This window comes from Octopus bimaculoides, chromosome 28 (genome assembly GCF_046866305.1).
Source record: "Octopus bimaculoides isolate indiv1 chromosome 28, ASM4686630v1, whole genome shotgun sequence".
Classification (NCBI taxonomy): Eukaryota; Metazoa; Mollusca; class Cephalopoda; order Octopoda; family Octopodidae; genus Octopus; species Octopus bimaculoides.
Genome location: NC_142955.1, coordinates 16,722,383 through 16,737,302, shown reverse-complemented (window position 1 = coordinate 16,737,302; position 14,920 = coordinate 16,722,383). Strand labels below are relative to the sequence as shown.

The 14,920-nt window shown below is 36.0% G+C and overlaps 2 protein-coding genes across 2 annotated transcripts in view; both read right to left on the bottom strand.

The window, feature by feature from the left end:
• The window catches only part of LOC106884014 (uncharacterized), a 35,746-nt gene extending 27,870 nt beyond the window's left edge, over positions 1-7,876 (bottom strand). Inside the window, exons 1-2 of the mRNA XM_089344645.1 lie at positions 7,049-7,876; positions 2,973-4,636 (exon numbers count right to left, since the gene is read on the bottom strand). Coding sequence (XP_089200771.1) covers positions 2,973-4,425 — 1,453 coding nt within the window. The 5' untranslated portion in view covers positions 4,426-4,636; positions 7,049-7,876. The remainder of the gene's footprint in view (positions 1-2,972; positions 4,637-7,048) is intronic.
• Positions 7,877-9,987: 2,111 nt separating this feature from the next.
• LOC106884011 (uncharacterized) lies at positions 9,988-13,163 on the bottom strand. Its single transcript, XM_014935189.3, has one exon. It carries the CDS (start codon positions 12,965-12,967, stop codon positions 11,843-11,845), a length of 1,125 nt encoding a protein of 374 aa, XP_014790675.1. The 5' UTR covers positions 12,968-13,163; the 3' UTR covers positions 9,988-11,842.
• Positions 13,164-14,920: the final 1,757 nt, after the last annotated feature.

Genomic DNA, 14,920 nt, shown 5'->3' with positions numbered 1-14,920 from the left:
TGTCTTCGAATCAAAATGCGGATCTTGTTCAAAACGGGGGCACCAGTTTTCATTTATGTTTTTTGTAGTGTTTTTGGTACCGAAAGACTTTCAAACTTCGTATACTTATCTATTTTGTGTTATAGAACAGAAAAAAATTTTTGTATTCGAATTTATTTCATGTAAAAAATTGTCTTATTTCGATAATTTCTACTAATCACTGACGTCTATTCAGTTGAAAACAGTTAGCGCTGTAACGGTGTATATCGTATTAATCCCTGTTAGTTCTGACATTTCAACCCTAACCCTAACTCTAGAATCCGAACTCTAAAATTGTTACACACATAGATACGCACAGCGTAATTTATTATATAAACAATATATGCGTATAAATTACGATTAAACCGGATGAAATATGTCACAGGGAATAACATTTTTATGACCAGCCAGCAGTAACTCTATTCAGCTGAACAGACGTCAGTGATTGGTTGAAATTACAGAAATACGACAACTTTAACATGAAATAACTTGCAATGTAGGTTTTTTTGTTAAGAAGACTAAGAGTAAAAGATGTTTTATATGACACATTCTACCAGTGTCCCAAGTTTCAAAGTGTTTCATTAAGAAAATACTGGTGCCCCCATTTTGAACAAGATCCCAAAATGCTTCAGTGCGTCTCATTGTTTTTAAGGCCCTTTCAACATCGTCATTACATGCCGGACCATAAGCATGTATCTTAATTTTTTTGCAACACGTTGAAGACAACATATTCTTTTTCAGGCCCATTGTCCGATACTAAAGGTGTGAACCCCAAAACGAGCAAAGATCTCAGACCTCAAGCAGCTAGCTTTTTCCCACCCCAGTCGACCAATTAGGATACAAGAATGCCTCGATCTATGTTGAATAGGCATCTACAATTACAAGTATGTTACCGATATTTGGAACATATGCTCAATCCGTATGCACATATTCCCAGGGCCCAGAAATAGTCCGTGAATCATTTACTTTTACTAAATTCGGTCTAATTCTCTGGCAACTATCGCAAGATGCGACAAACTTCTCCACCGAGTGTGATAAGTGTTAAGGGATGAGAAATGGGGGTGGGGATCTTGATGTGCCAGAGAGAGGGAACAAGGAAGTGGGGATAGGGCTCACATAGAGGGAAGTATAACTGAGTGGTTGTAGGATACCAGTTCTGAAATAATGTGTTTTTTATTAGATATCATAATGTTATCTCCCCAAGGCTAGAAGGATCCAGGGACACAAACCAGTGTGGAAAAGGAGGTTATGGAAGCTCAAGGATCCTTCAAATGGACTAAGCTTTCGAGATATGCTTAATGAAGGCTTTGATGAGGAAGAGACAGAGACAACTGGAAGTTCTTATGGGGATAATCCATTGAGGGAGACAGACCAAATATTTGGTTGGAGCAAAGCTTGTCAGACCAAGAGTGACGAGGTGGAAGAACCGAGAGATCAACAGAGTCACAAAAAAGTAGAGATGGCTTTCAAAAGAGTGAAAAAGTTGGGGTGGCAAAGAAGCATATCAGATAATTAAGCATCAGGTTTATCTATTTAGGGAATAAGCAGAAAGGAAGGGGTTTGCCAATGTCTAACACTCTGAACATCAGAGACTTGGAGTGTTCTGGACGGCTTCACAGCACGTCAGAGAGAATCCAGATGTGGGAGAAAAATGTGTATGGATGGACAAAGAAGAATGGAAGAACTATTACTTTTATACCATCCTAAGAAATTTCCTACTTTCTAAACACACAGCTTCATCACAGTTTCCTATTTTCATTTAATAATTATAAAAAAACAGAATGGACTAAACCGAGCTGGAGCACACATAAGGACAGAAATTAAAACAAGAACAGTTATAAACGTGTGAAGAAAGAATATAAAGTGCATGTTTATTTGGAAAATAATAATAATAATCATCCTGAAATACTTTATTGTTACTTTTTAATTAAATCTCAGAATTTTATTTTTTACAGTTCTGTCACATTGTCATCATTTCTCAAAGATTTCCTTTTAGTTTACACGTTGCTAAGCAATGTCTCTAGGTGATTCAACATCCAGACGTCATTCTTCATCACTTCTGCCCATGTCTACTTAAATCTTCCATTACCACTGCTTTCTTTCACATGTATTTCACATCACTTCTTCACCCACCTCTCATCAGCCTCCATACACATTACATGTCCACACCAGTTGCTGTCTCTCACAAGACGTTTCGTTCCTCTCATACTCTGTCTCCCTTTTCATTTGTGCCTGCACACTTCCTTTCTGCTAACTTACATCCATCTGTTGCATTCACTGTGTCTCAATACCATGCATCATAACAGTTTGTGCACGAATATCTACAAGCTATTCTTTACTTAGACATAGGAGAATCCCAGGTTGTCAGCAGACCTAGCCATGGTTACATACAATATAGTGCTGGCAGGTTGTTATCACAGTAAATACATTTGTATATTATATAAGATAACATCTTTAAAGAAACACTTTTGACACACATTTATGTCTAATGAATTTTATTTGAATAAATTTTAAAAGGAGTCATGACTGACCAGGAATTATTTTATGATCTTTCTCCACAATGAATCTACTTGTGTGTAGTTAGGGTATTTCTTTGAAAAAATGAATGATTTACCACAAGTATCACAGTGAAATGGCTTCTCTCCAGTGTGAGTACGTCTGTGGATAACTGACGCAGATTTCTGCGAGTGTGATTTACCACAGATATCACAATGATAGCGCATCTCACCTCCTGTATGAATATGTTTGTGAGAAGTTAATACACTACGTACACAAAATGATCTACCACAGAAATCAGTGATAAGGCTTCACATCTGTATGAATACATTTGCATTTAGTGAAGTTGTACCTTCTCGAGAATGAATTACCACAGATATCACAATGATAGTGCATCTAACATGTATGAATGTTTTTGTGAATAATTACATGATGTGACTGAGAGAATGATTTACCACATATATCACACTGATATGGTTTCTCTCCTGTGTGAATACGTTTGTGGATAACTAAAGAAGATTTCTGAGAGAATGGTTTACCACAGATATCACAGTGATATGGTTTCTCTCCTGTGTGAATACGTTTGTGGATAACTAAGGAAGATTTCTTAGGGAATGATTTACCACAGATATCACACTGATGAAGCATCTCACCTGTATGGATACGTTTGTGAAAAGTTAATGCACTACGTACACAGAATGATTTACTACAAATATCACAGTTATATGGTTTCTCTCCTGTATGAGTGAGTTTGTGTTTAGTTAAGTCGCCACTTCCAGAGAATGATTTACCACAAACATTACAACGATATGGTTTCTCTCCTGTATGAATACGTCTGTGGACAACTAAACCAGATTTTTGAGAGAATGATTTACCACAGATATCACAGTGATATGGTTTCTCTCCTGTATGAACACGTTTGTGAGATATTAATTGACGAATTTCAGAGAAAGATTTGCCACAGATATCACAATCATGTGGCTTCTCTCCTGTATGAATACGTTTGTGCCTAATTAAACGATAATGTCCTGGGAAAGTTTTACCACAGGTATCACAAAGATATTGTCTTTTTCTCCTGTGTGTAATTTTGTGATGATTTAATTCACATGTTTGAAAGAATGATTTACCACAAACATCACAATGACATGGCTTGTCATTTGCAAGCTTTTTTTGGTGATTAGCTAAAGTATTAGCCTGAGAGAATGATTTGCCACAGATATCACAATGATATGGCTTCTCACCTGAATGGATATGTTTATGTACAGATAAGTGATGAATACGAGAGAATGATTTGCCACAAACATCACACTGATGTGGCCTCTCTCCTGTATGAGTGAGTTTGTGAACAGCTAAGTTAGAACTTTCATTGAATGATTTACCACATATTTCACAGTGATAAGGTTTTTCTCCAGTATGAATACGTTTGTGAGCCTTTAACTTATGTTTTCCAATGAAGGATTTGCCACAGATATCACAGTGAAATGGTTTCTCTCCTGTATGAATGCGTTTATGCATAGTAACTTGGTTGCCTTGTGAAAAGGATTTACCACAGATATCACAACGATACGGTTTTTCTCCTGTGTGAGTGCGTTTGTGAGCCTTTAGGTCACCACTTTGTGCAAAAGATTTACCACAGATATCACAGCTGTAAGGCCTCTCTCCTGTGTGAATACGTTTGTGTACAGTTAAGTTATGTTTCAACAAGAATAAATTACCACAGATATCACAGTGATATGGCTTTTCTCCTGAATGACTTTTCTTGTGAATAGTTAGGTCACGTTGTTTCTGGAATGTCTTTTTACAAATATCACATTGATATGAAGTTTTACCCTTCTTTTTCGACATCTTATCAAGTAAATCACTCTCTTTGCTTTGTTTCTTCACATTTAATGCAGCACAAACATCAGACATTTTCCATAAACTTCCTTTCTTTCTTATGATTTCCTTTCCATTTTTATATTGTATTTCTAACAAATATCCTCATCCTCTGGAAATATTTCATGGCAATTCCACCAGACGTTTATCTGAATCTAGTTTTATGTTTTTTGTATAATACGTTCCTTTATTCTTTAAACCATCATCTCAAGTTAAAAAGCCTCTGCTGTCAATATCATCAGACAATCTGAAATGACAGAGAAACGACACTATAAGCTTTACGAGATAATTAATTAAACAGCAGACATTTAACAGTGGAAATTTTACAATTCTTTACTGATAAACTGCAGACATAACACCTGATTGTTTTCAAATTAAATCAAAGAAACTTGTGCAAAGATCTACATTTTCACAGACAACAGCTACACCTTCAGATTGTGTAACATTATATATACTAGTGGGACCCATGGAAATTTCACAATGTAAGTCAGCACCTTTGAAAACATTATGTTAATATTCAAACTGCAAGCAAGACACTGACCGAACAGAATCATTAGCATAATGAGCAAAATGCTTAGCTGAATTTCATTTGTCTCTGCATTCTTAGTTCAAATTCCACCAGGGGTGACTTTGCCTCTTCAGGGTTGATAAAATAAGTACCAGTTGATCACTGGTATCATTGCAGTTGACTAACCCTGTCCCTGGAAATTGCTGGCCTTGTGCCAACATTTGAAGCAATCAAAATTATATGTTCATTGTTTACAATCTTTATTACATATTTACAAAGTAAATATAAATGTTAATATATTAATTCAAATAGCGCTAACTAGTAAATATTTATTTAATAACGAACCATGTAATCCACTCGTGAAAACAAACTTGTGTAAAATGTTGGGGATGGGGGCGTGAAATTTCTAAGGTCCCCTGGGCAAAAAAAAAAAAAAGGGTTTTGTGTCATATGAGGCCAGCGTAATTCATTCGACCTAAAGGAAAAACAAAAAAAAAAACCCTTTTTCCAATAATTCCTGGAAGTGTGGGTGGGGTGGATGGTAGTGAAATTTCCGAACCACAAAAAAAAGTTGTTTTCTGGCCGTAATTCATTCAACGGGGAAAAAAAAAAAAAAAATTGTTTCCAATGATTTTGGGATGGAGTGGTGGTAGCGATTCTCCTCCCACTTCTTTTCCGAACAAAAATAAGGAGTTTGCGACACATTAGATCAGGGTACTTGATTTCACGCAAAAAAATCCGTGGTTTTATTTTCATAGTGAAACGGGTGCGGGTGTACTTACCAAAATTTACCTTTTAGGGGAGGGGCTAGTCGATTATATGGACCCCAGAGTTTCACTGGTACTTAATTCATCGACCCACGCCAAAGGATGAAAATGGCAAAGTCGACCTCGGCGGAATTTGAACTCAGAACGTAGCGACGGGCGAAAGCCCATTTAGGCATAACTTTCAGAAAAATGAATATTTTTTAATGAAATTTTCTATGCATATTGTATTTATTATTTCCGGTGAAAGTGTTTTGGAATGGGGGTGAGGGACAATTTTCGGAAATTCCAACAGAGTCCACTTAAATTCTTCTTAACTTCCATGAAAATTAATATTTTTTCGTGAAATTTTCTACAAATATACCTTGATGTATGTACATTTCGAGCATATAGGAATTTTGAAGGAAACAACTGCAGGTTATTTTTGAGAAGCGTTCCCCTCTCGGTGGTGTTTCGGAGCAAGTCGTCCATAATTGTTTCATTTTTCTCTATTAGAAACGTTTACTTTGGAATTTACTTTTCTGCTTATTACTTCAATAGAAATCTACGGATGCACATACGCACATAATAGAGAAAAATGAAACAATTATGGACGACTTGCTCCGAAACACCACCGAGTGGGGAACGCTTCTCAAAAATAACATGCAGTTGTTTCCTTCAAAATTCCTACATGCTCGAAATGTACATACATCAAGGTATATTTGTAGAAAATTTCACGAAAAAATATTAATTTTCCTGGAAGTTAAGAAGAATTTAAGTGGACTCTGTTGGAATTTCCGAAAATTGTTCCCCACCCCCATTCCGAAAATTGTCCACCCATCCCCCATTCCAAAACACTTCCACCGGAAATTTTTGTATATTCGAAATCTACATAATACATACAATATGCATACAAAATTTCATAAAAAAATATTCATTTTTCTGAAAGTTATGACCTTCAAAAGTCTGGGGGGGGGGGTAGAACTCTGTAGTTATGCCCTTCATTTACAAACAGTGAGACCGACACCTGGGGAAGAATTTGAAAGGAATAACCCTTCACTCCCGGTAAACCCACCAAAACGTAATCTGAAGCCGCTACACCGGATCGTCAGTGGTCTAACTCAATAAGAATCTGTCACAAAATGGTATTCGCTGCTCAATGACAACATGGAATGCGCAGGACTAACCTGAGAGGGTCGCGCCATCCGTGGTCGCTATTTAAGACGATAATGTTATGAATTAGGGGTAATTAAGCTGCTGTTTCTAGTTGACTCGTTTTCAGGAAATGTCACGAATTTCATGACAAGTCATACAAACAAAAGAAAAAAGACAAGAAACATTAAATTCATTAAGGAACAAAGAACACAGGATTGAATGAGAAAAACATCGTTAATAACAAAAAGATTACCTCGTGTATAACACAAGAATTACTGTAATGTATGTATGTATATCTATATGGATTAAATTACATACAACTTGTTTTTCTTTGTCTTATCATTTGTAATTAGTATTTCGATGAATGAGATTCAAAACAACTATTTTCATTCATTAAGTGTCTGGTGATGAATATCCGGTTGAGCATGCGCATTAAAGGATTGCGATAAACAGGAATGGCCGGACGGCAAATGACTCCCTTTTAAACCTAAATATTACCGTCTCCTATATACAAACATGTGTGTGTCTGTATCACCCTCGTTTAACGTCTGTGTTCCATGCTGGCATGGGTTGGAGTGTTGGGCAAGATTCAATGGGTCCCAAGACGGCATTGTGCTCAAGTGTATGCTTTGACATGGTTTCACCTTACAGCTGTGGTTCCCAAACAAATTTTCCCTGGGCCGCATTTTCGGAACGAAAATTGTCTCGCGCTTCACCAAAAGTCCCAGGAAGGGGTTAAAGGGAGGTAACCCGGGGATTCGAAGTCAGAACCTTATGATTGTCTCTCTTCCAAGTTGCGGAACCTCGTTGCTATATTCTTAATACTTGATGTAATGAAAACTATCACAATGATGAAATCGTTAAATAATTATTTATAAATATGGATCTATTTTAAAACGAGGGCCACATTTTTCATTAATGTTTTACGTAGTGTTTTTGGTACCGAAAGACTTTCAAACTTCGTATACTTATCTATTTTGTGTTATAGAACAGAAAAATATTTTTGTATTCGAATTTATTTCATGTAAAAAATTGTCTTATTTCGATAATTTCAACCAATCACTGACAAGTATTCAGTTGTTTACATTTACTCCTTTGGTGTAAAGCGTATTTAATCTCCATACCTTCGTTTTATTTTCTTTTTTCATTTTAAATTTGCTTTAACCCTAACCCTAACCCTAGGGTTAGGGTTAATTGTTTCAGAATCGTTTGTTTATGTAGTCGGCACTTAATGTATATCGGCTGAATGGACGTCAGTGATTGGTTGAAATTACAGAAATACGACAACTTTAACATGGAATAACTTCTGGATTTCTTTTTTTTTAAGAAGACTAAGAGAAAAAGATGTTTTATATGACACATTCTACCAGTGTTCCAAGTTTCAAAGTGTTTCGTTAATGAAAAATGTGGCCCCCGTTTCAAAAAAGATCCATAAAGATTTATACTGGGACTCATGCATGCAATTACAAGTAAGGTGAAAGAAAGCTCGTGTACACTACCCATTTCCGTTGCTTTTTTTTCTGCCAAAAGTTCTTCGGATTTCCATGTTTTCGATATAGGAGAATACGATTTTGCCCCAAAATCACGTTTTCAAAATTCTAATTTCCTCCACATACACCCAGGTTTCTGAATTTTTGACTTTTTTCAAAATATTTTTAATCCACGAAGAAAAATACAGAGGTTACGAATTTGGGAAGTTCTAAGAAAACGCAACCAGGGGTATATATGAATTAATGTCCGTTTTCTATGCTGGCATGGGTTAGACGGTTTGACAGGAGCTGTCCAGATTCCAATTTGAGTTGCGGCTGGCTTTCTATAGCTGGATGCCCTACCTAATTGCCATCCACATTACAGAGTATGTTGGGTGCTTTTTATGCGGCATGGTATGGATGCATCTGTGCAGCACCGGTAGAAGTGCATATACATGGCACCAGCACCTGTAAAAGACCAGAATGTATGTATGGATGTCAGCGATTTTACTTGACCCGACGAGTTTTCTAGAGTAAGTATTGCAAGTAAACTATTAGGTTGGTACATAATTATTGCGGCTTTTTTTTTTGCAATGAATTTTATTCAACAAAAACATTTTTAAATGATTATTCCGGAGCATATTCACCATCTACTTCAATTTCTGCTTGCCGTTTTGTTTAGATTTTTTGAGGAATAAAATTTATTGAAAAAAAAGCCGCAATAATTATGCACCAACCTAATATATATAAGTCTAGGAATGGCTGTGTGGGAAGAAGGCTGCTTTCCAGCCACTTGTGTCCGGGTTCTGTCCCTTGGCATGGCACCTTAAGTAAGTTCCTTCTAAATCAGCTTCGGACCGACCAAAGCCTTGTGAGTGGATTTAGTAGACAGAAACTAGAAGAAGCCTGTCATATACCTATATATCTTTCACTTGTTTCATTCATTAGACTGCGGCCATGCTGGAGTACCGCCTTGAACAAATTTTGCACCAACCGATTAGAAATAGTTTCTCTTAAATAACCAGGTGGTTCACTAGTAGTTGATAGCTTCTGTTAACCAGGGGAGGTAATTAGCTTTGCCCTCAACTCTTAGACAGTCAAATGGGGTACTATTGTGACATTATGTATTTTGGTATGTTTGAGACCAAGTGGATCCTCTTCCACTTTTGGTCCGAACACAGCCGATTTCTTCTGGAAGACAGAAAGTCAGACAGGCAGAAAGAAAGAGAAGATACACTCTGCTTCCTGTACAAGAAGGGTAATGTATTTATTGTCCTTGAACTAGTGAAAGACAAAGTTGCTCTCAATAGGATTGGAACAAGCTGATTGCCAAATTGGGCTTTGGAACAGATCATGTTCATACAGAAACTCCACTGGATATACACACATATATACAGACACACGTACACACAGATACATGCATATATATATTAGAAAAAATAATAAGGTACTCAGATATCTGGATGGTTGTACATTTACAGATTTTTATTAATATGTCACATGTTTTATAAATATTAGCGCTTGCACCTATTCTTGTAGGTTCTAAACCTTCCAATATATATATATATATATATAAAACTGGAGCTTGAAAATAAACCCAGTGATGTCTCTTTCCACTGCATTGTGAGGTGGTTGTCAACCAGCAATGTCTTGTTAATCGGTTGGAGCCTATTAATTTCCTTAAAGAAAAAATTCTATCCTCAAGTGGAGAATGATGAATGGATGCAAGATCTGATGTCCCTTACTGATATAATGAATCATCTACAAACTCCAGGGGAAGAATAAGATTGTTTCTGATCTCACTCAGACAATTTTTCAGATTTCAGAATAAAATAAGAGCTTTTCAAAGAGACATATTGTCAAGAAACTTCAGTCACTTTCCTAATTTCATTAGGAGAGTAAATACATTCCCTGATATTGAATTATTTAAAAGACCACAAACTGGAAGAATACAAAGATAAATTACAAGGACTGTTTGATGATTTCCTAACCAGATTTGATGACTTGCGGAAACTGAAGCCCTGCTTTGCCTTTCTTGTAAATCCATTTATGGTTGATGTGCACCTGACTGGCCTTCGTGCGGATGGCACGTAAAAGCACCCACTACACTCTCTGAGTGGTTGGCGTTAGGAAGGGCATCCAGCTGTATAAACTCTGCCAAATCAGATTGGAGCCTGGTGTTGCCATCCGGTTTCACCAGTCTTCAGTCAAATCGTCCAACCCATGCTAGCATGGAAAGCGGACGTTAAACGATGATGTGGTCAATGACAGATGTCCATTTCTCAAACCTCTGGTTATGGAATCATCTGCTGGGGAAATGGAACTAATGGAATTACAGGAGGACCTGGCTCTAAATAGGATCCATAAATCCCAGTCTACAACTGTTCCAGAAATAAAATATTCTAAACTGAAGAAAACTAATGTGCGACTCATCTCAATTTTCAGCACAACATGCTGCTATGAATCACTTTACTCTGTAATGAAGTTTGTGAAGTCAAAGCATTGTGCAATCTTTACAAACTAACCCCTGACGGAGCTAATTCATATAGCCTTGACAACATATCAACCAAGATAGAGAGCCACAAGACCTCTACTAGCAGTAAATAATGGTTTCAATAGCTTGATATTTGTAGTATTGTTTGTTTGTCATAAAAATATGATAAAACTGTAATTTTGAAAGGTGGTATCTGATTAAAATAGCTCAAATTTTATTGGTTTTCTTTTTTCTTTTTTCACAATTTCCTCCATATTTTGACCAAATATTTACTAAGGCAAATAAATATCATTAAAAATAATATTTTTTTTACCTTTTTAGTGTTATTTTTGGCAGTCCAATTTTATGTTACTGAAATGCAAATATGCACATTTTTCTTAGAAGTTCCCGAAGTTCATTAACCATATAAAATATGTTCAATATAGTTAAAACAATCATCAGCCAAGATTTTGAAAGTATTTGGTATATATATATATATATATATATATACATACATACATACATGTGTATTTTGTGATTACTGAAACTAATACAAATTAACAGTTTAAAAAATTGTATACGTGCATTTCTTAATACTTATATAAAGTTTTTGTAACAAAATGGTTAACAAAAGCATATGTGTAAATTTTGTTCATGTCTTGCAGCTCTTGAACATCTGAACTTTATATCAGATGTGGATCTTGCATTAAGCAAGTTTAGCCACTCCTGTTCTCGGCTGTGTTTGTGAATTACAGGACCCATAATCACAGAATGATTTCTAACATATTTCCTAATAATCTACTGTTAATATACATCATTTAAGTGGTTACTACAAGTGTAGACTTACTTCACATTGAATGATCCCATACATATTTCACATGGACATAGTTAGTTTGTGAATGTCCAGCATCTTTATTTGTCAACTACAAATATATAATTGATAAAGGATTTCAAAATACAATAATGAAGAAGTTTCTCTCAAAAGAAGAACAACACTAAACATTCAAAGACAATGATTTCCAGCATAATTCATCAAAAAGAAATGTTCTCCGATGTGTAATTAATTGTTGATAGACTGAATTTAGATTCACCAAAGAAGGAGTTATCATGTTTCATGGTTAAATGTCTTCCTTCCTGTGTGTATTTGTTCATGTCTTTTCAAGTGATCCTTTGTAATAAAAGATTTCTCACATATTCTACAACGACATGGTTTTTCGCCAGTGTGACTACGTTTGTGAACTACGAGATGAGAATTGTTTATAAACGACTTCCCGCATATCTCACAGTTATACGGTTTTTCCCCAGTGTGAATTCGTTTGTGAACAACAAGGTGGGAATTGTTAATAAAAGATTTCCCACAAACATCGCAGTGATACGGTTTCTCTCCGGTGTGGCTACGTTTGTGAACTACAAGATGAGAATTATTAATGAATGCTTTCCCGCATATTTCACAATTGTAGGGTTTTTCTCCAGTGTGACGACGTCTATGAACCACAAGACTAGAATTATCAGAGAAAGATTTCCCACATACTTTGCAGTGATACAGTTCTTCTCCGGTATGTGTTCTCTTGTGAGTTGTTAAGATACTGTTAGAGACGAAAGACTTGCCACATATTTCGCAATGGAACGGTCTTTCTCCAGTGTGACTACGCATGTGAATAACAAGATGTGAATTCCGAATGAAAGATTTCCTACATACTTCACAATGGAACAGTTTTTCTCCAGTATGTATAATTGTGTGCGCTTTTAAGAGACCGTTATTAATGAACGATTTCCCGCATATTTCACAATGGTAGGGTTTTTCTCCGGTGTGTAGTTTTGTATGTGATGTTAAGACACTGTTACAAACAAATGATTTCCCGCACAATTCACAGTTGAATGGTTTCTCTCCAGTATGACTACGAACATGGATGAGAAGACTAGAATTATTAACGAAAGATTTCCCACATATTTCACAACGAAATAGCTTTTCTTTAGTGTGTATTCTTCTATGTTTTGTTAATTTGATGTTATTCACAAAATATTTCTCACATATCTCGCAACGATAGCGTTTTTCTCCCGTATGTATTTCTTTGTCACATCTATAATCAGTTATATTTCCTTGTAACAATCTTTCTTTAGCAAACGTTTCACTATGTACAGATTCCTCGTCTCCATCTCTCTCTCTAATTATAAATGTATCGTTAAAAACAGTTGCGTTAGAAGTGTCCAAGTGATTAACGTTCTCCATATTAATTGTTGAAGAATTCTTAAAAGCTGAGAAATGTCCGTAAGTTAATCCGTTATGGTTCAGTTCCCTCTCTGGGATATCATCGAGGGCCTCTGTTTACATTGACAACATTAAAATCCGATCAAGTTATAAGCAGGCGGTGTCACTGACAGTAGTTTCCTTATTTGAATGATAACGGTGACATACGTTAACAGTCCCCAGCCATAAATTAATACTGCATATTCTATGGAACCCTTGATAAATTCAAAAAAATAAATCCCCCCGCTAAATTTTTATTCCATACCAAGGAGGAAACCTGTATGTGGCTGTTCGACGAGTTAGATATAACACTGAAATCTTCACTCAAATCAGTCAACTGTCTTCAAAAGCGCAGAAAGACATTGAAATTTTCCCCGATATATAAAATCAGTCAATCGATAGACAAATAATAGAATTTCAATGTTTAATAATCGTATATCTGTTTGACGAGGGTAACCTTCTACAAAACCCTCCAGGGATCTATTTTAAAACGGGGGCACCAGTATTTTCTTAACGAAACACTTTGACACTTGGGACACTGGTAGAATGTGTCATATAAAACATCTTTTACTCTTAGTCTTCTTAACAAAAAAAAAGGAATTCGCAAGTTATTCAATGTTAAAGTTGTCGTATTTCTGTAATTTCAACCAATCACTGACGTCTATTCAGCTGAATAGAGTTACTGCTGGGCGGTCATAAAAATGTTATTCCCTGTGACATATTTCATCCGGTTTAATCGTAATTTATACGCATATATTGTTTCTATAATAAATTACGCTGTGCGTATCTATGTGTGTAACAATTTTAGAGTTCGGATTCTAGAGTTAGGGTTAGGGTTACGGTTACGGTTAACAGTCTAGTTAGGGTTAGGGGATTAATACGATATACACCGTTACAGCGCTAACTGTTTTCAACTGAATAGACGTCAGTCATTAGTAGAAATTATCGAAATAAGACAATTTTTTACATGAAATAAATTCCAATACAAAATTTTGTTTCTGTTCTATAACACAAAATAGATAAGTATACGAAGTTTGAAAGTCTTTCGGTACCAAAAACACTACATAAAACATAAATGAAAACTGGTGCCCCCGTTTTAAAATAGATCCCACTCCAGTGTTTCTCATCAAACAAGAATCAGGATACATAGCTTCTTAAATTTACTCTTTTACTCGTTTCAGCTATTAGACAGCGGCCATGCTGGGGTATCACCTTCAAGAATTTTACTCGAATGAATCGACCCCAGTACGGTTTTTTTTTTAACCTGGTACTTATTATATCGATCTCTTTAGCCGAATTGCTAATTTACGGGGACGTAAACACAGCAACACCAGTTGTCAACCTGTGGTCGAGGGACAAACACACACACACACACACACAAATATACACATATGCATACATATACACGAGAGGCCTCTTTCAGTGTCCGTCTACCAAATCGATCCTCTCACAAGGCTTTGGTCGGCCAACATTCGATCATCCTTCTTTATGTTGCATGTCTCGTTCTTCTATTTGTTTCTTTCGTTGTTCGCAAAAAAAGTTCTGTTTTTGTATTTCATGTTCTCATTTTTCATATTGTTTACGTTTTTTGACATCCTGTACCCATATATGCATGTGTATATACATATATATTTAAATATGAACAAGGTGCCACGCAGTGGGACTGAACCCGGAACCATGTGGTTGGTAAGCAAGCTGTGAAGCATGTTACGTAATAACAAACTAATCAGGTATGAGGTAATAACAATTCAAAGTAAATAACTCTGAAAAGGACTTTTGTGCGTTCCCAGAGAATATTACCCTCAATGGCGCTAGTGTTGGTATATTCGGGAATAAGTCACTAACCGAAATAAGTGTCTCTATTGTTTAGGAAAATACTATTTACTTGTTTAAGCGTTGTACTAGATAAATTGCGAAAATAACTCTAACAGTTTA

Coding starts and splice junctions, on each gene's coding strand:
- LOC106884011 (XM_014935189.3), bottom strand. CDS start 12,967: ATGGAGAACGTTAATCACTTGGACACTTCTAACGCAACTGTTTTTAAC.